At 34.4% G+C, this 26,585-nt stretch overlaps 2 protein-coding genes across 4 annotated transcripts; one reads left to right on the top strand and one right to left on the bottom strand.

Moving 5' to 3' along the window:
* Nucleotides 1-1,487: 1,487 nt before the first annotated feature.
* On the bottom strand, nucleotides 1,488-10,033 carry LOC132556355 (GPI ethanolamine phosphate transferase 3-like). Of its 2 annotated transcripts, none has more exons than XM_060220754.1 (6): nucleotides 9,231-10,033; nucleotides 8,290-8,455; nucleotides 7,721-7,873; nucleotides 5,023-6,610; nucleotides 4,100-4,479; nucleotides 1,488-2,980 (listed from the first exon to the last, which is right to left on the bottom strand). In XM_060220754.1, exons 1-6 carry the CDS (start codon nucleotides 9,983-9,985, stop codon nucleotides 2,777-2,779), a joined length of 3,246 nt encoding a protein of 1,081 aa, XP_060076737.1. In that variant the 5' UTR covers nucleotides 9,986-10,033; the 3' UTR covers nucleotides 1,488-2,776. The 2 variants fall into 2 exon arrangements, with proteins under 2 accessions (XP_060076737.1, XP_060076738.1); XM_060220755.1 differs by having other exon boundaries at nucleotides 6,436-6,610.
* Nucleotides 10,034-10,330: 297 nt separating this feature from the next.
* Nucleotides 10,331-26,458, top strand: LOC132556364 (zinc finger MYND domain-containing protein 15-like). Of its 2 annotated transcripts, XM_060220770.1 has the most exons (11): nucleotides 10,331-10,460; nucleotides 10,776-10,995; nucleotides 11,627-11,816; nucleotides 13,597-13,770; nucleotides 14,119-14,285; nucleotides 14,610-14,738; nucleotides 15,899-16,477; nucleotides 17,542-17,627; nucleotides 18,925-19,093; nucleotides 22,127-22,185; nucleotides 26,239-26,458. In XM_060220770.1, the coding sequence occupies exons 1-11, from the start codon at nucleotides 10,332-10,334 to the stop codon at nucleotides 26,449-26,451; spliced, it is 2,115 nt and encodes a 704-aa protein (XP_060076753.1). In that variant the 5' UTR covers nucleotide 10,331; the 3' UTR covers nucleotides 26,452-26,458. The 2 variants fall into 2 exon arrangements, with proteins under 2 accessions (XP_060076753.1, XP_060076755.1); XM_060220772.1 differs by lacking the exon at nucleotides 14,610-14,738.
* Nucleotides 26,459-26,585: the final 127 nt, after the last annotated feature.

The following is a 26,585-nucleotide window of genomic DNA, read 5'->3' as shown; positions in this document are numbered from 1 at the left end:
GGCTTTTTTTACCTTAATATATAATATAGATATACTGGTTCAAAATAAAGTGTTTTTCAATGGATGGGGCATTTCAACTAAAATTCAAAATAATGATGAACTTTCCAGGTAAATGCGAAGAAATTCAATAAAGATTCACCCTGTTGTTTACCCATCTTGAAATGTCCCCGCCAGGCTACATATATGACAGAAGTCATGGAAGTTGACTACAGCTAGTTCAGTCAGTAGTTCGTTGAAGTGAAGGGCTATCAGATTTCAACAAATTTTAAAATGACAGAATCACAAAAATAAAAAAAAAATAATTCTTAGGCCTAGACTTGTAGTAAAATTTGAATAGAAATTATGTCTTGTATCCTTCATCTTTCTTTTTATCCCACTTGTATATTAGCCAACTATCATTAGATGGTAGACTATTTAATTTGTCCTACAGTGGTAGTCCTTTGTCCATCTGTAAACAATGCTTGTTATCACTGTTTCTTGAGAAGTACCTAAGTGATATTTCTGAAATTTCCACTTTGTCCCTAGTTGTGCCATTTCAAGATTGAAACTGATCCAAAAACTTAATTAGCTGGCAGGCAGCCATCTTAGATTTTGACATTTTAGGCTTGTTTTCAATATGGAGAAGTAGAAGGATATTTCTTTAACCATTAAAATTTTAGTTTGATAGAGGGAAAAAAAATGGCCAACACGTGGCCATCTTGGATTTTGACTGTTGATATTATTTGTGCTTTTTCTTGTGAGTCAAGGAAAGATAATTTTTCAAATTTGTTGTGTAGGCTTCCTTTGGCCCCTTCTTATGCTATTTAATTCTGTGTGTGCTCAATAAATAACAGCAGTAAATGTCAAATACTGACAACAATTAGTCTATCTTTAGTTTCTGTCCAGCATTAACCATGATTGAAGTGGTTGACAGCTCATTTGAGTTTTCTGCTGAACATATAAGAGATGTTCACAGGGAATGAATGATTTTAACATTTACAACTTTCTGTAGTAAACACACTGAAGTCACCAGTGGTACTTTTGTGATACAATACTCCTGGAATGGAAACAATTAGTACAGTAGTTTAATTAACCTATACACTTGCTAGTTGCAAACTGTTGGAACAAATTGAGGTATACATCTTGCTGATATCAGAAATACAGTTGGAACCTTGCTGGTATCAGAAACATGGTAGGAACTCTTGCTGACACCAGAATTACAGTAGGAACCTTGCTGACATCAGAAACACACTTGGAACCTTGCAGGTATCAGAAACATGGTAGCCACTTCGCTGACACCAGAAACATGGTAGGAACCTTGCTAACATCAGAAAAGCCATAGGAACCTTGCCAACATCAGAGCACAGTAACTCTGCCTAACATCAGAAACATGGTAGGAATCTTGCTAACATCAAACACAGTAGGAACCTTGCTGACATCAGAAATACAGGAGGAACTTCTCCGACTTTTCTCACTTTTCTCAATAAATTCAATACTAGAGCCTAGAATTTGTATCAAATGTTTTATTACCGAAATTTGGCAAGTTATCTCCCTTAAGTACAGTTGCGATAATGCACAACGCATCAAAAACTTTGTGTGTACATTCACACTAAACAATATTGTGCATAAACTCTGCGATAGGATTGCACATTTGTTCAGTTTGGTAAAAATAGTTGGCCAATAACAGAATTGAAAACTTGTGTATTTATGACTAAATAGCAATCACAGCAATATTAAAATTGATCAATGATTATAAAAGTCATTTTCAATTCAAAAGTTTTCGAAATACTATTGACCCCAGCATTAATTAGTCTTATTGTACATTTGTATATAGCTTCACACCTCAGAGTGGCGAGTGGTGTACCTCGGCGACAAAAATTTACCTGTGTACAGGTATATATGACTGGTCAGGATCTGAACCAATACTGAAGATTACCTGAGTATATATTTCTGTTTATAAAATGATAGAAAAATAAAAGTAATACAGAAATAATGAAAATAAAATTTCCTTTCTGACAGTATGAAATTTTATATGATTCATTGCCGTGACAAAAAGAGACGTCTATTTAATGTTGACATTTGTAACGTATATAAGACTGGTCATGTGTGGTACTTTGTAAACAGAATAATTTAAGTTACGAATATATGTTAACCATTCACTCTGTATCTGATATACCTGGAAGTGCCCAACCTATATATTAATGGTTTAATTCAGGAATATACTTAGTTGTACTCTTATTATTCAGAAAATGAATCAACCCTATCCCACACTTATCTATAAGTAATTTCAAAATTTATATCAACCATGGTAGAATTGAAAATCTAAGGGATAAAATCGTATAATGTGCACAAAAATGTGCGATAACTTATTTTGTCCAGTTTTTCCTATTACACGTACATCATGCAGACATCGCATATTGTGTAACATTGCCTGATCCCACAACTGTAAATGATGAGTCAATCTCCTGAAAGGAGTTTTAAAATACATTTGCAATGGGCTATAAAACATCAAATACATTTTTCAACTACTTCAAATTTGAATGATGTCTGTACCTGACAAACTCAGCACTTCCAAAGATGGTGCTTACGTTATCTTACAGAAATGAGTTGCATAAAACAGTTGCATGACAAATTTCTCCATTGAATAACACCATAATATGTCAGAACACTTCATTACTTGAACAGGAAGCATCTGGTTATAAAAAATCAAACAGAGAGGTCATATCTTGCAAAAAAGAAACAATAATAACAGCAACATAATTTGAATTACATTTAGTGGCTCATGATCCATGAGCACTTAGTCACGTCTTTCTTTAGGCTCCAGGACTTTTACCCAAGATGTAAGGCTTTGATTGACTCTCATGACAAAAAGAAACATCACCAAGCACACCCCTAACACAGTGAAACAAGAAACTGCCTCAAATACAAAACGGGGTGCAAAAATCTTCCACACCATCAGATGTCTTCGGTGAAGTCCTGCTGCACACACTGCTCCCAGCACCTGAATAAAAAAACAAATGTCTCCAATATCTTGTGTTGGACTTGCTAGTTTAAGCTTTGTTGCCTTTTGGACTTGCCAAAAGATTTCAAAACATTAAGAAATAATCATTAGTGAGGTAAGTGAATTTAAATTTGCTGAGTTTGGTAAACTCAAACAAAACTTGAGGGTACCAAACAGCCAATCTTTCCTCAAATTAGACACAATTTAATACCAAAACCATTATGAACAATTTGTTTAATGATGTTATTTAATTATTCTAACAAATTTTACCCCTATGAGACAGAATTTGAGACAGAGATACTTCTTAAAACAACGACAGCTTCTACTTCCTGCCATCACCAGATCTAGAGTACAAATGTAAATGTCTTGCCTTTGAATATTTTAAACATATCTCTGAACTTATGTCAATGTTGACTATTAATTCAGAATTTCATTTATCTAAATCCTATAACCCCTAGTAGCCTGTGTCGTTTCAGCAATCTACCAGCATATGTTGCAGCTATATGAGATACCTTTCTAATCTAATTAATCAACAAGGCATTCCAAATGATACAAATTCTCTTTTAGGATAATAAAAAGAGGTGGAGGAGTCCAATGTCCTGTGAGTGGTACTAGTTGGTAGATGTATTGGTAGAAGAATCTTTTAGTTGACTAGTGTATGATATAAGTTAACCAAAGAGTGAAGTTTGAGCAAAACGTCTGATTTTCTAAAATCGGTAATGGTGACCATAACCATACAACTCTGAAACTCGAATCGTCCAAGATACCATAATGTTTTATAACTGGGAAGTTTGATCATATCCCTCAAGGAATAAAGCCACTGGAGTGATGACAAGGTTTTTAAAAATATTCACGATGTCATTGACCTTGATCCAACAACCCATAAATTTGAAATCTGAGAAAAATAATATATACAAAATATAGTCCTGTGTTATGTGTGATATTAAGCTGCTAGAGTAATGACAAATTTGGGTGTTGGTAGCATCATTATATCCCCTTACATTGGATAATCATTGATCAATGTAAAATGTAATGTTAATCACTTTTCTTCCTTCAAATTAAACCACCTTATCTCTACATATTTATAATACAAAAGCACGGTCATGCCTCAGAACATACCTTGATACCACTCAGAAGTGTGAGACTTGTGTATAACTGAAACATTCTCTTTTTCAATAACTCCTCATCTTCACACAAAGCAAAGTCACCCTTAGATGTCCTGTCAACCTCCATGTTGGTCATGAGTGAGGAAATCATGCCTTTGATCATTGGCCAGAAGACCCACAGTGGTGCTAGGACCCCCAGGAGGACTTGAGCTGCAAATGTGTTGAGATATATCAGTATCGCTGGGAGGGCATAGTTTTGGAAGTCTCCATGGAAACCAATGAAGGCTGACTCAAATCTGATTGTGGGGACAGTGGCCTGGTGTCCAGTTGTGTAAAAGTAGAAGCTGGACAGGACGGTATGGTACACCACAACACCCACAAGATTCCATGTCACTGCAAGGCCAATATCATAGATATCAACATCATTTCATTATAAAATGGTTCACATCTGCAACTCATTATATATACCATTATCTCAACACCAAAACAAAACAAGTTAAGTTGGTTTACTTATACAAGAGACAAAAAAATAAAAAGTCATGATATACTTTAGTTTCGTCATCAAATTTTAGGGTTTCATACTTATACACAACTATATTCTCTATTACTCCCTCCCTGTAAGTTGTAACTTCAAAAACAAAGACTCATGATACATAACTAACAATCTATCAACGACTGCCAAGTTGACCAGTATGGAAACAGGAGCATGCCTATTTGTTATAATATGGTAGGGTTGGGTCCTTCAAGTGAATAGTATTGCCCAGCTACTAGTCCAACATTTCATGTCAGGTGGGCAAAAAAGTCTAGAAACAATGAAACTTACTAGTGATGATGCCATAATAAGCTAATACTGAGATTGATGTATACATATATACTCACTAACAGGTTACCAATTCATATGCTATAAAGATAATTACAGAGAAATGAGGAGATTACCATTGTGACTTTCCTTTGTCGAGCTGATCAGGTGCGCTGTATACAACTCCAGAAAAAAGTACATGGTCAATGTTAGTAAGAATATACTTGGAGCCACTCCATCACCAAGTAACATAGTCAGTAGGATGGTAACTATGGCTGCCAGGCTTATGATGGCAGCTGAGAACACTGTGGCAAGGCCATACACCATTGGTGGCTGCTCTTCCTGGGAATCATGTAAGTTCTGCTTGACCCTGTTGTACAGCTGAGGGATGATATTACCACTGTTTGGCATGCTGTAGTTATCTTTGTTTTGGCGAATCATGTGGATGGTCAGTGGTTTGACCACAACTATGACTAGGGATATCCCAGTGAGTATATACACTGATTTAGGCAGGAAAGTCTGCTGCCACACTGGAAGTGAGTCAAGGACTTTCTGTGGTAGAGCATACAATGCCCAATGCAGACCACAACAACATGTACTCATTGGCAGTAAGTACCGAATACAAACAACACTTCCGGACATTCCATTCAGGTTCCCAAAGTGGAACAAAAGTCTTCTTGTAAGGATTACTGTCAGAGCGAGGCAGCCAACACTGAGAAAGTATCTTAGGTTACGAAGATGTTCTAAATCGTCAACAAGACCAGACAGTGGACGCAGAAACAGTGACAACTCACAAGTATGTTGCTCTTCCCTACAGGCCTTAAAGTTCATAGACAGTCGAAGACACGTACAGAGCACTGTTGTCATAGCAATGGTTAACATGCCTGGATGAGTCAGTATCAACATGATATCAAATGGTTTTTGTTTTTTGTGTTTTGGCTTCGTATCATTTGGACCTGTTTCATGCTTTTTGAAAATTTGAGAAATAACTTTGATACAGTAAATTGTATTTAAACTTTGTGCAAGAAAAAGAAGTATGGTATCTTCATAAACAACAAAACTGTTGCTGAAAAATGAAAGAAAACATAGGAGGCACACAACAGCATTGTATGTAAATGTTATCAATGGAAAATGCTGCTCTTTCTTTTGATTTATCATAAGATCAGATATCAATTTTGGTCTTTTTGGTGAAAATCTAATATTTATGATACTGAGTACGATGATGTTGACAAACCCCAACAAAAACACCATGAAAGAACTGATGATCTCACCTACAAAAAAGCAATGAAAAACTGCATACACCATGTAAACCATACAGAATAGCACAACAACAATTACTGTACTTGGCACTTCAAACTTCTTCCAAAATGATAGCTGAACAAAGTATACATTGATCAGGATAGTTAGGAACAATGACATGATGCCAATGGTGATGGACATGAGGTCAAACTTTGCCCAAATACCCTGACAAATGGCTTTGACCTGTGATGTGTATGAGTTGTAAACTTGCTCCAGTTCTTCTAACTGTCTGACCATGTGTTCATTATCACCTGATTTCACCATGGCCGTTACTAGAGCCTGAAGGTTGTGTTCTGCAGTATCTAACATGCTGTCTAGCTCATAATACTTGTTAATTGGAAAGTCTGATGACACTTGGGCATATGCCTTCAGGTAGCGGCTGACCTGGATTGCATTCAGACGCAATGCCTTCACAGCATGGAATACCTGAAATTATGAAACATATTTTTGTGTTAAATGTGTTTTACTGATATCTGTATTTATCCTGCAATAAGCCAATGCCTGGTAATAAGCCTATCCATATATAACTACTGTATTTATGTGACAATTGGCCCATGTCTGGTAATAAGCCCACCCATTTATACATAGCTGTTCAGTGAAATCATAAACCTATGCTATTTCATTGTCCTACAATAAGCCCACCACTGGCTTTGAGTAAGAAGTATGTGCTTTACCCCTAGGTCTACATACAGTTAGTGTTTTATATTTTCTGTGTTGAGTTATGTAAAACGAGCTATAATATGTATTTTCCTATGAGGTTGTTTGTATCTCTAAGGAATTTTTTTATATGATTGAGAATGCATTCTAATTTGTGTTTAGTGGAAATGGGGAAAGTAGCTCCTTCAGTTAAAGACCATCCATTTAAAGTCCTGAATAACTTATTAAGGCATTTTCCCTAGTATTACAGTGGTACTTGTGGCCTGTGCTTGTTCCAAGAAACGTGAAGTGTATTTGGCAAGGGTAAGCTGGAACCCAGTTTCAAATAGCTTGGCCTTTTGCCATGAAAGCTTTTGAAAATAAGCTGAAGAATCATTAGTGGTCTTGTAGTTCCTTCAAAATCACTTTCTGTTTAGAGTTTGGAAACTTTGTCCAAGGCTTCATTATAAGCAGAACAGGGATATTAAAGCTTCATCAATCAATCTAGAGTTCAGAGGTCACAGCTTTAAGTCATAGTTGAGGTCTAATCAATACATTACATTTTTTTCCTGCATAATTTGGGGCTCAATAAGGGCACATTACAAATGACAAAACCTTTGTATTTTTCTCAATGCAAACATTAAGCTTCCAAAAGTAATGGCAGTGCAAAAAACTGTCAGACATATTTTGGTGTTATTCTTACAAGTTCCTGTTAGATTGACCGTTAAGCACCGAGATTCTGATAGAATATGTACATCTGTACAGTATCAAATTGTGTGAGAATAAATGAATGATCACATCATTCTCTAGTATAAGTGTACATGCAGCAAATGTAAATATATGTCAGCACTCTTTACTGCTGCTCTGTACACATAATTAAAACCTGTGAGAGATAATTACCTGTTTTAGTTTACTTGTACTGGTTCCCCACCAAGGGCAGTGGTTGAAGAGATCTGTGATGATTCGTCCCAGGTTTGAAAATGGAATTGGAACTCCCATCAACAATGCCAGTGTGGGTACAAAGTCAGTCTGGGATATAGTCTCAAAAACATCCTTTAATAAAACAAAATTATAAATTATCAGCACATGTCCTTCATATTTAGTACTAAATACATTAATTAATAGTGTTACAGGGTTTTGGAACATTTTCTTCAGGTTGGTAATGTCAATAGAACAAAAGTTCTTATAAAACAACCAGTAGAAGATTAGAGTGTGACGTTTCTGTGATTACACGGTGACCTTCATCAGACAAATGACCAGTGTGAAACATACTAGCACTGATACATATAGTGTACCAGATGGTAAGGAATCAACCAACTTTTTCAGCTGTATCATAATCCTATGTACTAAGGTAGAAAGTATTTAGGAGGTGTAAAGATTACAGAAAAAAGTACACATTTAAGATGGTATTGTTAATCAGCGTTTGTGTTTAATATAGTACACCTCAATTATGTTTATATAATACATACTGTCTGAGATGCTGAAGAAGGAGATGTTATTTGTACAGGACTGTATATAAACAATCCTGCCTCCAGCTCATCCATACTGTCACCACCATGGTCCCCGGTTATTGTCATTCCATGATCACCCATCACAAAAAGTATAGTGTCATCCTTCATGCGACTGGTTATGTTACTGGTGTCAAAAAAAAAAATTATATATAAATACTTTTATTTTACATGTTATCTTGACTGAAAAAAAAAATCCCAAACTTGTTTTATTCTAAAGTAACAAAAATTATCCTATCAACAAGAAAGAATAAACTTCACAAATATGAAACAGATTCTATCAGATTCACCACATAAATCAAAGCTACAAATAACGATACAAGCTACTACACTTTATATAACATCAACAGTTTACCTGTGACAGTTACATTTGGTGCCTACATAAATGTACTAGGTATATTGAACATTAAATCAATAACCACAGTGCCAAGTTACACAACAGCCATGGCTTATCAAAACCATATCTTATATGTGAAAGGCATTCAGAGATGAAATACAGTAGCAGAAAACACACCTGGTAATTCAAATTTGAAAAATTATTCAACTTTCAGCTTTATAACTTAGTGGTTTGCTAGGATTATGGGAGTCAAGAAATTAAAAGGCTGCATGAATACTTCATTTGTAAAGAAAACAGCATTAAATTAAGCATATCCAAGCTCTATCTTAGAAAAAAGGTGAGTAAACGCTTATTGGGGAATGTGTGATCATTAGTTTGAATACAAAAAAAAGAACCGACTGTAGTGATTGTCTATTACAACAGTCCCGTTGTATTACAATAATACTAATTTTGCATAGAACATTTTCTGGCATTCATCAACTTAATTTCCACTTTTGTGGGTTTTCTTTCTGTTTTAAACTTGACCTATCTGTTTGTTCTAACGATAAGTAATGTGTTACTGTACCTGATAACCTCATTCATCTGAGTTAACTTTTCTGCCATGGCTGGATGATCAGGTCCATAGCGATGACCGCAGTGATCAACACCAAGGAAATGAGCGATTGTCACTGACCAATCCTTCTTGTTCAACTGCCCAAACAAATGCTTCAAGATGCCATCATCAACTGTATGAAGATCTTTGACATTGAAAGAAGGAAACGGATATGCCTTCTGAAATCTGCCTGGAAAAAGACTCAACCAAGTATCATCCCCGAGAAACTTAACTACTTTTCCTTGCTTTACCATCTGGTCTATGACATTGTCCTCTTTTATCTCAGAACTTGCAAAATTTGCTCCAGCGTCAACAAATGTTGGTAGGCTTCCTGTTGTTAATCCCTTCAGTCTTTGAAATGTTGTAGTTGGGGGATCTGCCATAAATTTATACAACTTTGAATTTGCTGGTTTACTGTTCAATAAATTTCTGATAATTGGAAGCTTATTTTTGTACGGAATATCCTTTTTTAATGTGTGGTCGTATTTCATGAAGTCGAATCTCAATGCATCTATTACAACAACTATGGCTTTGTTGAAGCGACTGTGCATCCAGCATCCTTGCTTACCATGGTCATCAGTGTATCGACTGAAGTCTACGACACATGAACTGTTTTGGTCAACGACAACTCTTTTCAAGAGGAAGCCCTTGGCAAAAATCAAAAGACTGCATGTGTACATAAATGCAAGGAAGATAAGCAGTAAGAAATACTTAATAAACAGCCCCATCTTTCTGTTTTTTAGTTCTTCTACATGTTGACATCAACTTTCACATCTTTTACGGATTACTTTTAATACCGGCAAATCCGGTACTAATATTACATGTTTACTTCCGGATCCTATAATACTTTTTTTTCAAAGTAGTTAGGAAATGTATTTAGAATTGTGATTATTTTGCAACAACCTAAATATAAGAGTTTTAAAGTTACTGTTATATTCACTAACGGGTCTATTCTTCAAATACCGTGCCTCATTTGAATACAGTCATTCGAAAATTGGACCGAGTAACCTCCCATGAAAGGTGCGTTCGTTGCAGTACTTAGCTGCGACATGTTTCCTAAAACAGCGCGGCAGTATGTTTAATGATAGCTCTGTAGTTGATTTAGCTCGCGTGGAAACGGATCCCAACTATTCATCTTCTCTCAAACAACTCTATGAGATATGTCCAGACCTTTGTGGAAAGAAAACACGGAATACATCTGATGTAATTTAGTTTTGTGGTCAAAGTGAAAGTAGAGTTCTGTAGCTTTCATAGTACTGTTGAGGTTGTAACACATTAATTTGTTAATAAGTCACGGCTATTAAAATACGTGTCATTGTGAATATGTAACTAATAACAGGAAATGTACTAGCTTTCAATGCTAGTGATTTATTTCCGATTTCTGATTTTCTTCAGCAGCTCGATGTGCCTCAATAGAAATGTTTAGAGGTAGTACGACTAATTTGAAGGCATTGATTACAGTATGTTGTGTTTTGTCACTTGTATGTCTAAGGTCATATTGATTTTCAATGTTTTCAGATTGCATATCTTGAAAGCCGGTATGCAGCAGCCCTGTTTTTCATAATGAAATCCTGTGATAGATTAAGATTCATAAAACAACCTGGAGACTGTAGCTATGTGAAGGCGATGAGGGCAATAGATGAAGAATGTCAGCTTGCCAGAGAGAAACAACAACAAATCTCCTGTTTACCAATACAGGATACAGTCTGGTCTTTAGATAGGATCTTTGACCATACAGGTAAAGATGCATGATATTGTGTATGTAAACTACAAATTCATATGTTTGTTAACTAGTTTAGCTTTCTTCTATTGTCATCAGCAGTTGCTAAAGATTTGAATGACGAGCCTCAGGTTTGGTGACTAATGTCTTCTGTAAAAGTGTCAAACTTAATGTCCGATGTTGGTCTATTGGAGCCAATCATTCTTATTAATGAAAGATGAAAAAGCTTTCCCAGTGATTTTGTATCTACTGAAGCATTCAACATAGATACATAAATTAGTGAAGCTTTTATCTATACCACTTAAAATGTTTCTTATTTAGGGTGCACACCTGTATTGTATATTCTTTAAGACCTGGGTCCGTATTCATGAAACCGTTCTCATGCTCAAGCATGAATTTTGTGTTCAAGCCTTATGTCTTGTTAAAGTTAAAAATTAATAAATAAGACTGATTTTGCCAAAGATTTTAAACAAATTTTGAAAGGACTTCAAATCAAAGTTATATTCAATTTTTATACTGACATTTGTATTATTTTATATGATTTAGGCGAATTATAAAAAAAGTCTGCTTCAGCACAAAATCTATGCTTGAGCATGAGAATGGTTTCATGAATACAAGCCCTGGTTTTATGGACTATATTTTTTTACAGAAGCTGCACGCATAGTACTAGTGATACAGGACCGGAGTTCTCTGGTGGTAGGGTTTACAGTTTGGGAAGCATCAGACATCACCTTATCTGAGCAAGTTCACATGGCCCTGTGTGCTGCCTGTTTGTACCCTGTAGTACACAAACCCCGTCGTCCTCGTTACTTCTGTATCATAGACAAGGACATTGCCAAGTATGTATCATAATACCAAGCAGAATAAGGAGTCATTTATCTTCAGAGACTTTTCAATAGATCGTGTCAGTTATCTTTTATCCAAACAATTTTAACAGCAATGTCAGCTTGGACTCTAAAATACCATTTACCATGTTTGATAATAAGTTATATACAATTCTTCAATTTTTTATTACCTTGAGCCATATAGCTCATCTGTTCAAAATAACATACAACATATACAGGTGTGAACAACAATGAAACACAAACATACTCATCCAACATATACACACCATCAGTTATAGAGTAGAGAGAATTAGAAGTATTACCCATGTACAATTAAATCATTTATTTTCTTGTTACTCGATATGATTAATTTTGTAAATTTGATCATTCTTTTTTGTTTACAGATTTCATAAGTTGGATAAATTTACACATACTTAGTCTTTTCCTATAATATTTCATAATGAAACCTTTCCTGAAATCTGCACATTGTTCACATTTGTTCACATCAAATGAAATTCACCTTCTGTGCCACAACTGTTACATAAAGTGCAGATTCTATTATTCCTTTCTATGTTATTTTCCTCTCAATTTCAATATTTAGTTTATGAGATGGCATTCTAAATTCTGCTATTTCCTTCCACTTAGAACTTCCTATAAATCTTATAACATGATTTTGATAAACAAAAGTCCTCACCCATGTATTCATAGAGCGAACATTTGAAAAATGATTTCATCTTTTCACTACATTCTTGTTTAAAGATATTGAACAATCTAGTTTTGATTATGTTTATATTATAATCAGGCATAAAAGTACCTTCATATTGCCACATGTACCCCACACCCAATCTTAATAGTTCATCTCTCACACCATATAGCCATTCACTTCCCTTTTCTAACATAACTTAGTAACAGGATTGTAAAGTACAGTTATCAGAATGTTTAAATCTTATCCAATACTTAAAAATATTAACTTTTCTGAGATTTACCAAATGAACTCTGCCTTGTTCTTGGTAGACCATCTCATTTGCAGTAGATTTCTTTAACCTTAATAATCTTTTACAATAAAATGAATGTAGTTTCTCAATATCTGGTGCTTTAAGAAAACCCCAGATTTCAGCCCCATGATTGAATATAATACAAACATATGTGTCAGAAACATGAAGTTGTGTTTTGAAATTAAATAATATTCCTTACAGACATTAGATACAGAAACCAATGCTTTTCTACCTTGAGCCATTTTTTGTTGTGTTTTATTAAATTTTCTGTTAAAAGGATATTATTCTCCGAAGTAAATGAACTTGTCTACATGTTCTTAAACACATCAATTAAATACCATTTATCTTCCTCTCGTAACCGAACAACATTTCAAATTACTGTCACTTTTGTTTTTGATGCATTTACTGAAAGATTCCATTTATTTGCATGAAATAATATTGGCCCTAGCATTTTCTGTAATTTCTCAGCAAACAGATACCACATTCAGATTTTTGCAGTCTGCCCTCTGAGCTAGCAGTCTTAAGTTTATGTATTGTTTAGATTTAGAATGTTAAAATATATATTTAAAATTGTGAAAAGTTGGCAAGCTGGAATCTCTAAGGATTGAAGAAGGTTCTACCTTTGTAACAAACTTTATATTTGTGATTTTTTTTATAGTAAAATGAAATGTTTATTCTTTTAATTCTTTAATTTCTCTCAATATTTTAGAAGAGTTAAGAAATTATCTTTCTCTTACTTTAATTCATTTGAAAATAACTTGAATGATTTCATGTCAAATGAGTTTTTTCTTTATTGACAGGAACTGTACTTTAGCTGTAGACAGACTAGGTATTACCTATGTCAAAGAACCTAATCTCACGCCAATGTACCATGTGTCCCCACACTTGACCAACACACGTAAACACATGAGCGCACTGTTCAGGGAGTGTACTGTCTGTAGATTCAGGGCTGAGAGAGAAATGTTTCACACTTGGTAATATATATATCTTAGTGCTCTAGTTTATAATACCATTTCATGAGGTTGTCTGGAGGACTTCCTTACAATCTGTTGTTGTCAATATTTTTAGATGTGTCCACATAGATCTGTCCTCCAATCGGTGATATCAAAATAAAAACGATAGACAATGGCGTTGTTGATCTTGGAAACATTACCTTTGACTTTCATTTGCAACATCTTTGATAAGCTACATCTTAATTCCAAGTTAACAATATGCCTCACTTTCATTTGCAACATCTTTGATAAGCTACATCTTAATTCCAAGTTAACAATATGCCTCACTCAAAGTCAGAATTGATATAAAGTTCACCTGTCTGTTACCAGTGATGGGTGTGGAGCAATGTTATACTGTACCAAGACCTGTGGTGAGACTGACTGGGGTCAAGAAGGACAAACAACCTTATACAACCACTCTAAATGGTGTCACAGAATCAAGACCTACATGGACGAGGAGAAACAGCTTGTAGATCTACCCTTCACTTTTACAACAGGTACCAATTTTCAGTAAATAAAAAATATCTGATATGATGTTGAGAGGATGTCACAAGTTGTTTCTGATTCTGTGGGTATTTACCAGTACGCCAGTGATACAGCTATTCTGTGATTCAATTTTATTATTTAAAATATAAATATGTGTATTATAAAGAAAATGTTTATATCCGTGCAACTGCTTAAAAAATTAATATGTTTTTTTGATAAGAAAAAAAATTGCTTTTGCACCACATCTTTAGAGAACACTAGATTGTATCGTTGTAGACTTGAAACATTTCTACAATTTATTGAAAATAATTTCTTGATATATCTGGGTATGCTAGAGACAACGCATCCTGAATTTGGCGTACTTCAATTGGAAGAATTCCTGCAAAGAATTGGATTACTTGGGCAGGGTTTGTGGCAGTGGGTGTGTCCCATGATGTTAGGTTCACCGGTCAGCAGGACACATGGTAGGAAGACATGCTGGTCATTGTAAAATCAGAACATATCATTGAGGTTTTCACAAGTAATTTTTTATTACTAGATTTCAGATAACTATCAACTCAAAAGGAAAAAGGAATATGATATCTTATTGTTTAATGAAATCAGATGATTAAATCTTTAATGAAATCAAATAATCCATTTCTCAAAAATGCATTTTTATCGTTTACTCAAATTTAAATAAAATGAAAAGTACATGTAAAATAAATGATAATCATTTATATGATAAGTGTAAGTCAGAAGAACAAGAAAGTTACCTGTACAATCATTATGACAAGTGTAAGTCAGAAGAACAAGAAAGTTACCTGTACAATCATTATCATGACAAGTGTAAGTCAGAAGAACAAGAAAGTTACCTGTACAATCATTATCATGACAAGTGTAAGTCAGAAGAACAAGAAAGTTACCTGTACAATCATTATCATGACAAGTGTAAGTCAGAAGAACAAGAAAGTTACCTGTACAATCATTATCATGACAAGTGTAAGTCAGAAGAACAAGAAAGTTACCTGTACAATCATTATCATAACAAGTGTAAGTCAGAAGAACAAGAAAGTTACCTGTACAATCATTATCATGACAAGTGTAAGTCAGAAGAACAAGAAAGTTACCTGTACAATCATTATCATGACAAGTGTAAGTCAGAAGAACAAGAAAGTTACCTGTACAATCATTATCATGACAAGTGTAAGTCAGAAGAACAAGAAAGTTACCTGTACAATCATTATCATGACAAGTGTAAGTCAGAAGAACAAGAAAGTTACCTGTACAATCATTATCGTGACAAGTGTAAGTCAGAAGAACAAGAAAGTTACCTGTACAATCATTATCATGACAAGTGTAAGTCAGAAGAACAAGAAAGTTACCTGTACAATCATGATCATGACAAGTGTAAGTCAGAAGAACAAGAAAGTTACCTGTACAATCATTATCATGACAAGTGTAAGGCAGAAGAACAAGAAAGTTACCTGTACAATCATTATGACAAGTGTAAGTCAGAAGAACAAGAAAGTTACCTGTACAATCATTATCATGACAAGTGTAAGTCAGAAGAACAAGAAAGTTACCTGTACAGACATCTTTTGTCTCCAATTGTTTATTGAGTTTACTGATGTAACTTTTCCTGCAGGATCTGGTTTCTTCAAGAATTATGAGAACCCATTATGGGTAACTAAGGACAATGCTTGTTTAACTGAGGGACACAGGGGCCTAATACAGAACAAAAAAACTCCATCAGATCACCCAGAAAATCTTGGTTCCCATGTTCATCAATCAGAAAATTCATTGACCCAGGTGGATCAGCCAACATGCTCTTGTACCATTAGAGACCAGTTGAGAAATCCTGATGTGCCAGGTAATCAGTTTGGAAGTTACTTTGAAGGTCAGTCAGGAGGTCAATGTGAAGGTCAATGTGAAATTCAGCCTGCAGATCTGTTTAGAGATCAGTTTTCAAGTCAGCCTGGTTGTCAACTTGAAGATCAGTCTGGAGTTCAGTGTGAAGATCAGCATGGAATTCAGTCTACAGATCATTATGTTGGTCTATCCAGTGGTCAAAGTGAAGGTCAATGTGGAGGTCAAGATACCCTTATCACTGACTGGGCATCCTACTACAGATACAGAGGACTCAGTCTTGATTCACCTATCTCTGTACTTCTACAATGGCCTTTGACTCTCTACTACATATTGACAAGGTGCCTACCAAAAGATTGTAAGTTGTAGCTCAGAGAAAATCTCAGAAAAACTGAATTTTACTGTTTCAGTTCTGTTACAATTATATCAATTTAAAGCATAGTATGTTTGCAATCTGAAAGAGTATTGTGATAGTTAGATATGGTCACATATACCCAACAAATTTTACCAGAGTTATTTCCCTTCGTATGGAAAGGAAGTAATTTTACTTGTGTCGTGATGAAAGTGTCTGTCATACAACAAAACCAATCAGAAAGTGATGTGATGTGTCAGTTACTCCTCGCTTTCACCTTTATTATATAAATGACCAGTAAAGTCTTTCTTGAATGAATGAATGATTAGTAAAGTGTATGTGACGAAACTCAAATCATGTACAAATGATAACACTGTAGCAAAGATCAAGTCAGTGTAGGTCGGTGAAGATAATTTTAACAATGTTAAAAGTGACCAAGGAAATAATAATTCAATGTAAGTATGTTTCAGTTTTTATTTTTTTCATTTTCATTTATATATTGAAATAATTTGTTTTGGTTATAAGGAAATGAAAGAAACTTGAAATCGAAATTAAACGAACATAAGAAAGGCTAATTACAGGTAACAAACACCTGCATACTTAATAAAATAAGATATTGTATATAACTAAATAATATTTCTCCATTGTAAAATAAGATATTGTGTATGACTAAATAATATTTCTCCATTGTAAAAGAAGATATCTTTTAAACCAAAATAATATTACTCCATTGTAAAATTAGATATTGTGTATGATTAATTAATATTTCTCCATTGTAAAATTAGATATTGTGTATGACTAATTAATATTTCTCCATTGTAAAATTAGATATTGTGTATGACTAATTAATATTTCTCCATTGTAAAATTAGATATTGTGTATGACTAATTAATATTTCTCCATTGTAAAAGAAGATATCGTTTAAACCAAAATAATATTTCTCCATTGTAAAATAAGATATTGTGTATGACTAAATAATATTTCTCCATTGTAAAATAAGATATTGTGTTCAACTTTTAATAAAGTTTTCTACAAAGGAAACCTTTTGATAGGCGATTTTTCTACCTCAGATGGTTGTGAGCTGGCCAGGGACAGACCTGTGATTCTGGACATTTTAGGGGTGGAACAGGAGTTAGACTTGTATCCAGTCTTTCAGGTGAGTGTATCGAAATTTTGCTTACATACTCCTGCTAAAGATATTGCTTTATTATGTAAAGGAAAATACCTAATCTAATCATAATCAAAGTCAAACAACAGGGACTTGGTGTTAATGAAGATCACCAATGTAAGTTGGAACATGAAAATAAATACATATGTGTAGATTTTATCATTAAGTATGTTAAAAATTTTATGTGATACTGCCAAATATGTATTGAGAGACTGTTAAGTCCACAAAATGGTCAACTGATATTCAGTAAGAAATCAATGCCGGAAAATAGTCAACATAGCAATAGAGGTTTATAAGAGGTAACAGCAATTCAGTATCGCTGTCCTGGAACATGTCCATAGTCCTATTTTTGAGTAAGTGTTTCAGTATCACTGTCCTGTAACATGTCCACCTTCCTATTTTTGAGTAAGTGTTTCAGTATCACTGTCCTGTAACATGTCCACCTTCCTATTTTTGAGTAAGTGTTTCAGTATCACTGTCCTGTAACATGTCCATCTTCCTATATTTGATTAAGTGTTTCAGTGTCACTGTCCTGTAACATGTCCACCCTCCTATATTTGAGTAAGTGTTTCAGTGTCACTGTCCTGTAACATGTCCATCTTCCTATATTTGAGTAAGTGTTTCAGTGTCACTGTCCTGTAACATGTCCATCTTCCTATATTTGAGTAAGTGTTTCAGTGTCACTGTCCTGTAACATGTCCATCTTCCTATTTTTGAGTAAGTGTTTCAGTGTCACTGTCCTGGAACATGTCTACCTTCCTATTTTTGAGTAAGTGTTTCAGTATCCCTGTCCTGTAACATGTCCACCTTCCTATTTTTGAGTAAGTGTTTCAGTATCACTGTCCTGTAACATGTTCACCTTCCTATTTTTGAGTAAGTGTTTCAGTGTCACTGTTCTGTAACATGTTCACCTTCCTATTTTTGAGTAAGTGTTTAAGTAACAAAGTTTGTATGTTAAATATGAGATGCTCACTTTAGAATAACTATGAAAGGGATTTTCCAAAATGATTTGTTGATTAACATCTGTTTCAGTATAGGTTGCAAAATGTATGCCATGATGAAAATAAATGTAATGAGGCAAGTATTTAAGTTATTTAACATTGAATACACTGTAAAGTGGATTTATAAACAATACTTTCCCTTAACAGAGGTGGTCTCTTAACAGAGATGGTCTCTTTACAGAGGTGGTCCCTTAACAGAGATGGTCTCTTTACACAGTGATATTGCAGTAGAGGTGGTGGTTGAATAGGTTTCATAACTTTACCTGGTGTGTTTGTTATTTCAGGAGCTCAGCTATTTACTGCCTAACCATGAATTTGTCATCAACATGTTTGGAAAGAATATTAGCAAGGTCGTGGACAGATGTGTGAAAGTGATGGGAAGAGTAAAAGTGAAGGTGTATAGATGTTTGTATCATAACTACAAACATCGCTGGAAACCTGATGTAGCTATAGGTGAGGAATATTGAACCCATGTTGACTGATTGAATCTTATATTTTAACATAGAAAAATATACGTTATTATTATCTAATGTGTTCTGTTGTGTGATAAAGGCAGCATCATTTATATTATAAAGCATACTCCCCAAAACTAACCTACAGAGCAACATGTTGACTCTATGTTGTAGGATAACATGTTGATTCTATCAACAGTGTAATATGTTAATTATGTCTTTCAGGGTAACATGTTGATTCTATCTTATAGGGTAACATGTTGATTCTATTTTATAGGGTAACATGTTGATTCTATTTTATAGGGTAACATGTTGATTCTTTTTATAGGGTAAAATGATCCTGTCTTACAGAGTAACGTGTTGATCCTGTCTTAGCGGGTAACATGTTGATTACCTTATAAAGGATAACGTTGATTTTATTGATAGGGTTACATGTTATTTCTGTCTTAGCGGGTAACATGTTGATTCTATCTTATAGGGTAACATGTTGATAACCTCATATAGGATCACATGTTGATTCTATTTACAGTGTAACATGTTGATTACCTCATATAGGATCACATGTTGATTCTATTTACAGTGTAACATGTTGATTACCTCATATAGGACCACATGTTGATTCTATTTACAGTGTAACATGTTGATTCCATTGACAGTGTAACATGTTGATTCCATTGACAGTGTAACGTGTTGATTCCATTGACAGTGTAACATGTTGATTCTATTTACAGTGTAACATGTTGATTCCATTGACAGTGTAACATGTTGATTCTATTTTACAGTGTAACATGTTGATTCCATTGACAGTGTAACATGTTGATTCCATTGACAGTGTAACATGTTGATTCTATTGACAGTGTAACATGTTGATTCTATTTACAGTGTAACATGTTGATTCCATTGACAGTGTAACATGTTGATTCTATCTTATAGGGTAACATGTTGATTACCTCATATAGGATCACATGTTGATTCTATTTACAGTGTAACATGTTGATTCCATTGACAGTGTAACATGTTGATTCCATTGACAGTGTAACATGTTGATTCTATTGACAGTGTAACATGTTGATTCCATTTACAGTGTAACATGTTGATTCCATTGACAGTGTAACATGTTGATTCTATTTTACAGTGTAACATGTTGATTCCATTGACAGTGTAACATGTTGATTCTATTTTACAGTGTAACATGTTGATTCCATTGACAGTGTAACATGTTGATTCTATTGACAGTGTAACATGTTGATTCTATTTACAGTGTAACATGTTGATTCCATTGACAGTGTAACATGTTGATTCTATTGACAGTGTAACATGATGATTCTATTTTACAGTGTAACATGTTGATTCTATTTTACAGTGTAACATGTTGATTCCATTGACAGTGTAACATGTTGATTCTATTTTACAGTGTAACATGTTGATTCCATTGACAGTGTAACATGTTGATTCTATTTTACAGTGTTACATGTTGATTCCATTGACAGTGTAACATGTTGATTCCATTTACAGTGTAACATGTTGATTCCATTGACAGTGTAACATGTTGATTCTATTGACAGTGTAACATGATGATTCTATTTTACAGTGTAACATGTTGATTCTATTTTACAGTGTAACATGTTGATTCCATTGACAGTGTAACATGTTGATTCTATTTTACAGTGTAACATGTTGATTCAATTGACAGTGTAACATGTTGATTCTATTTTACAGTGTAACATGTTGATTCCATTGACAGTGTAACATGTTGATTCTATTTACAGTGTGACATGTTGATTCCATTGACAGTGTAACATGTTGATTCTATTGACAGTGTAACATGTTGATTCTATTGACAGTGTAACATGTTGATTCTATTGACAGTGTAACATGTTGATTCCATTTACAGTGTAACATGTTGATTCCATTGACAGTGTAACATGTTGATTCTATTGACAGTGTAACATGTTGATTCTATTTTACAGTGTAACATGTTGATTCCATTGACAGTGTAACATGTTGATTCTATTTTACAGTGTAACATGTTGATTCCATTGACAGTGTAACATGTTGATTCTATTTTACAGTGTAACATGTTGATTCCATTGACAGTGTAACATGTTGATTCTATTTACAGTGTAACATGTTGATTCCATTGACAGTGTAACATGTTGATTCTATTTACAGTGTAACATGTTGATTCCATTGACAGTGTAACATGTTGATTCTATTTTACAGTGTAACATGTTGATTCCATTGACAGTGTAACATGTTGATTCTATTGACAGTGTAACATGTTGATTCTATTTACAGTGTAACATGTTGATTCCATTGACAGTGTAACATGTTGATTCTATTGACAGTGTAACATGATGATTCTATTTTACAGTGTAACATGTTGATTCTATTTTACAGTGTAACATGTTGATTCCATTGACAGTGTAACATGTTGATTCTATTTTACAGTGTAACATGTTGATTCCATTGACAGTGTAACATGTTGATTCTATTTTACAGTGTAACATGTTGATTCTATTTTACAGTGTAACATGTTGATTCCATTGACAGTGTAACATGTTGATTCTATTTACAGTGTAACATGTTGATTCCATTGACAGTGTAACATGTTGATTCCATTGACAGTGTAACATGTTGATTCTATTTTACAGTGTAACATGTTGATTCTGTCTGATAGGGTTACATTTTAATTCTATCTTATAGGGTAACATGTAATATGTTGATCCTGTCTTACAGAGTTATATGTTGATTTTGTCTTAGTGGGTAATTTGTTGACGTTTTGGATTATACTGTAGCCATCTTTGTAAGTTTAAGGAAAAATATTTCAAAATGGTAAAAAGATGCCTGTCTTAGAAGTGTCCTTAGGTCAGGATCATATGAGGTCGTTACATTGGATCCTCCCACTGTGACTTTGTGTGGTATTTTCTTGTTTATAAACTTTGGTGTTGAAATCATTAACCATTCAATAAACCTATTGCTTATTTAATGCTGAAACTTAGGATTTGATCTTTCTGATTTTTTTACATGCCAGGTTTTAATGCAGGAATAGCAGCCTACCCCTCATGGAGAGAAACAATCAGCAAACTAAAAGTAAGGACAACTAACATATGATACATATACATACTATTGGTTTGTCTACTGAGTGTATAGACCCATCAATAGCTTGGGTTATTTTGAGGCTGCAGTAGTAATAGCTGGTGACTACATAGTTGAATATCGTACAGTATGCCCATTGTATGCTATCCAGACCAATTTGTGTAAATTGTCTTGTACAAGGACACAGCGATGATATCGCAGACTTGTTTCTTTCTTTGCTTATATACATGTATATAGAAATAGTATTATTTACATAACAATGATTATATATTAGAATTTAGGTATATGTTGTTTAAGTGTTCAGTTTTATATTGATGTCAATGACAATATTAATTTTCAAAATCTTCACACATGTTTAGGTCACAGACTCTGAATTTGTGTAAAATTTGGCGAAGTTGAGGGATTCTTAGACAGTGTTAAATCAATGGAAAATCTCAGTTTGTGGAAATTTTCAAGTGATGCTAAATCCTTTGTGATCCTTAATTTGAGAAAATTTGTAAATATTGCATCCATGTGGAATGTGGTTGCTCACACTTGAGGTTCAAGGTACTTGGCCAATACCTTGATGGAATGAAGGGTTATAAAGTATGGTCAAAGGAATGACCTTGACACAGTCACAGGGTCACAGGCATTTGAACATCTTTTTTGCACTGAACTTCTCTCAGGTCTATCATTAAGGTTATATAAATATCAGACATGTCTTGTCCATCTGTCTGTCTGGCTGTCTGTCGGTCCGTCCATCTGTCCATCAGCACTTTTGTTTCTTGTGATAACTTTGAGTTTCCTTAGGCCGATCAGGCTCAAACTTCTGACAGTGTTTCTAGAGTGAAAGTGCTTGCATGGGATTGCTTTTCATCTTCCAAGGTCAAAGGTCAAGATCACTGTTACTATGAATAGAAAATCAGTTTCCATGTGGAAGCTAGGGTTTGCTTTGGCTAATCCAACCCAAACATCATACAGCAATATCTGACTGAAAGCATTTGCTTGGGATTGCTTTACAGTTTTCAAGGTCAAAGATCAAGGTCACTGTTGCCATGAATTAAAAAATCAGTTTCCCTGCTTTGACTAATCAAAATTAAACCTCAAACAATGCCTTCTTACAAAAATGTTTTTTTTTTAGATTGCTTTTGAGGTCCCAGGGTCAATGGTCCAGATTACTGTTACTATAAGTTGAAACTTGGTTTCCATGATATAACTTGGGTTCCCTTGGGCCAATCAAATTCAAACTTCATACGATGGTTTCTCACTGAAAGTGCTTGCTAGGGAATACTTTTCAGACACAGAAATCAAAGTTTGAGGTTATTGTTGCTATAATGGAAAATTTTTGTGGAATAACTTGAGTTTGCTGCAGTCAATCTAACTCAAACTTGATGAAATGCTTCTTATCCAAGAGTGCTTGATTGAGATAGATTGCGATTCAAGTCCAAAGGTCAAAGGTTACTGTAACTATAAATTAAAATAAGTTTCTATGTGATAACTTGAGTTTGCTTTGCTTCCTTGGGATATTGTTTTTTATATTCCAACCTCTAAGGTCAAGGCCGGGGTTATAATAAATAAAAAGATAGATTGTTGAATGTATTTGTTAGTCTGTTAGGGAATAGGATTTCCAGTTACGTCACAGCGCCCTTGCTGACTTGTCAGTGTTCTAGTTTCTCTAATCTGTTTCAATATTCAGATATAGGAGAGATTAACAGGAACCTAGAAATGAAGTTTGAGAAAGATTTATCAGATAACAGATACAAAAATAATGATAACAGGTTTCAATTGATAAAAAATGAAGATGGACGTCTATAAGTCATTTTGTTATTATGATCAGTCTTAATTAAAATTGAAAGGAAACATCTAGTGACCAAGGGGAGCCTTGAGATTCATCAAGTACTTCTCAAGGGATAATGAAGAAATGTAACAAAATCCATGATGTCCATCTATTGGCCATTCTGTTTTTCTGGTGAGATTTAAAATGTGTAGGACACTACCAGGGACCACAGGAAAGCCACATATGGAATTTGAGTACCAAAGGGTCAGGATGACCTATAGCCATCATGTATTGTCCATAATTGTGCACTGTCCGCCATCCGCCTTGCTTAAACTTTCCATTCAACTGACTTCTTCCAAATAACCAGAAGGTTCAGGGTACTGATATTCAGTCATGAGCATGATGGAATGAAGGGCTGTCAAGTTTGTTAATATGATTATTAATTCTTCTTCTCATTGACCTTAAGGCCCTGGGTGCTGATATTAGGCTTGTAGCATGCTTGAAATTAGGGCTACCAAGTTTTTCAATTTGAAAGACCTTGATCTGTTTTCAAGGTCAGAGGGGTCAAAAATGTTTAAATCTTCTCAATAACTGAAATTTTCATGGTGCTTATATTGGGCTGTAGTATGGTGTCATGAAAGGCTACCAAGTTTGTAAATATGAATGACCTTGGTTTACTTTCAAAGTCACAGTGGTCAAATATGTTTAAATCCTTAAACGACTTCTTTTCAATAATCAAAAGGCCAAGGATTATGATAAAGGACTTTCTGCATGATGGGATAAAAGGCTAAGAAATTTTCAAATATGAATGACCTTGATCCACTTTCAAGGTCACCAGCGTCAACTATGTTAAAACCTTTAAACAACTTCTTCTCAATAGTCAAAAAGCCTATGGTGATAATATTGGGCCTGTAGCATGATAGAGTAAAGAGCTACCAAGTTTGTTAAAATGAATGACTTTGACTTGCTTTCAAGGTCACAAGGGTCAAATCTGTCAAAATCTTTAAACAACTTCTCAATAACTAAAAGGCCCAGCTGCTGATATTAAGTCTGTAGCATGCTTGGAGTGAGGGCTACCAAATTTGTCTATAAAAAAAATCACAGTGGTAAAATGTGTTTAAATATTTAAATGATTCTTCTCAATTACCAAAAGGCCAAGGGTCTTGATACTGGGCCTTTAGCATGCTTTTCAACAAGCAATATATTCAATGTAAGCTGTAGTGTAGTTGAGCAATTTATTTTAGGCCTATTTGGCCTCTTTAATATATAGGTCTTTATAGTCAGATGACCCTTTAAGGCCTGTGAGACTCTTGTTAATATACATATTCAAGTAATTGTAAACAAGTACGCTTGCATCAAGAAATAATCCATATTCCCTGAGTAATGATAGGTTTCTCCTGTATCAGAAGAATTGAAGTTTATCACATGATACCATATAGGTAGAGTGACAGATATGATATCTGAAACGAGATGAAATACAGTGTTCTGACCTAGTGATAAGATTTTTCTGGTGTGACCTCAAATTACAAAATCAAATGTGTTTTTAGAAAGATGAATTATTCAACAATTTTCAAATACATGAGAGCCAGCTGTACTTGTCTCATTAAGAAATGTCCTGAAATATTGATAAGAAGTGTAAACAGGTTGATCAATATTCACCTTGTCTTTGGAACCATTCTATATGTGGGCTTTGATATGATAATGATAATAATTCTGTGTAATCAGGACAACTACAGCTGAAAATCTGTTACTCTCACGGATTCTTAATCATCAAATATACATTTAAAATTAAAACACGATGTGACACTGTGATTAAAGACAAAAATAAAGTTTTTGTCACCTGTCTAATTACTACAAATAACAGAGGTTTGTCATGATGAACATTTCATAATAACATTATGATCCTGATACTACAAACCAAAGGGATTTCAACATGTATACAATGAGAAAAAACCGCAGCTACATTATATGTATTTGAATATGCTTGGCCATGGAATGACAGGGTGTACTGAACCTCCAGTGTTTTGTTAGTATTTGAAACAGTAGAGTGATTCAGGATTTCTAACAATGGTATCAATAAATAATTTTTGCCATCACGACCAGAGTAATACAATGATGATGTCATTGTTAATATCAAAATTTCTTCGCATAAGTGTTTGGTTATCTGTAAAGTGTGACATTTTTATACCTAGGAAATAAAAAGATCACTGGTAATACTATTTACAGTTACTGCTCTCTGTGTCAGAAACAAGTCTGTCAAGTGTTTATATGCTGCCTGATTCTTGTTTCAGAGTGAACAAACTCCAGCCTATTTCACAGATTATTGCCACTACAGTGCTGACCTGGGTCGAGAGGTCATGAGAGAGGGTTGTGGCCTGGAGATATCCTTACCCTCCCTGAACCCGTTCAGGAGTCCATTGAGGCGTGTCTGTGATCAGCATCTGTTGCCATGGTTCAGCAATGCTTACCTCTTCCATCTTCTCTACACTCCCATTAAACAATGAAACACAATTTCTTGTTTTTGTTGATTCTCATGCTTTGTTATACTGTTGGAAGTAGTGATTATGATATCAGCTTCGTGGAGAGTATATATTAATCACTTTGTCCGTGTGTGCATTCTTCTGTCTGTCCACTCATT

This window comes from Ylistrum balloti, unplaced genomic scaffold (assembly GCF_031769215.1).
Source record: "Ylistrum balloti isolate Yb309-2 unplaced genomic scaffold, AGI_CSIRO_Ybal_v1 Utg370566, whole genome shotgun sequence".
Lineage (NCBI taxonomy): Eukaryota > Metazoa > Mollusca > Bivalvia > Pectinida > Pectinidae > Ylistrum > Ylistrum balloti.
The sequence above is the reverse complement of the archived record's forward strand: the minus strand, read 5'-3'. Positions and strand labels throughout refer to the sequence as shown.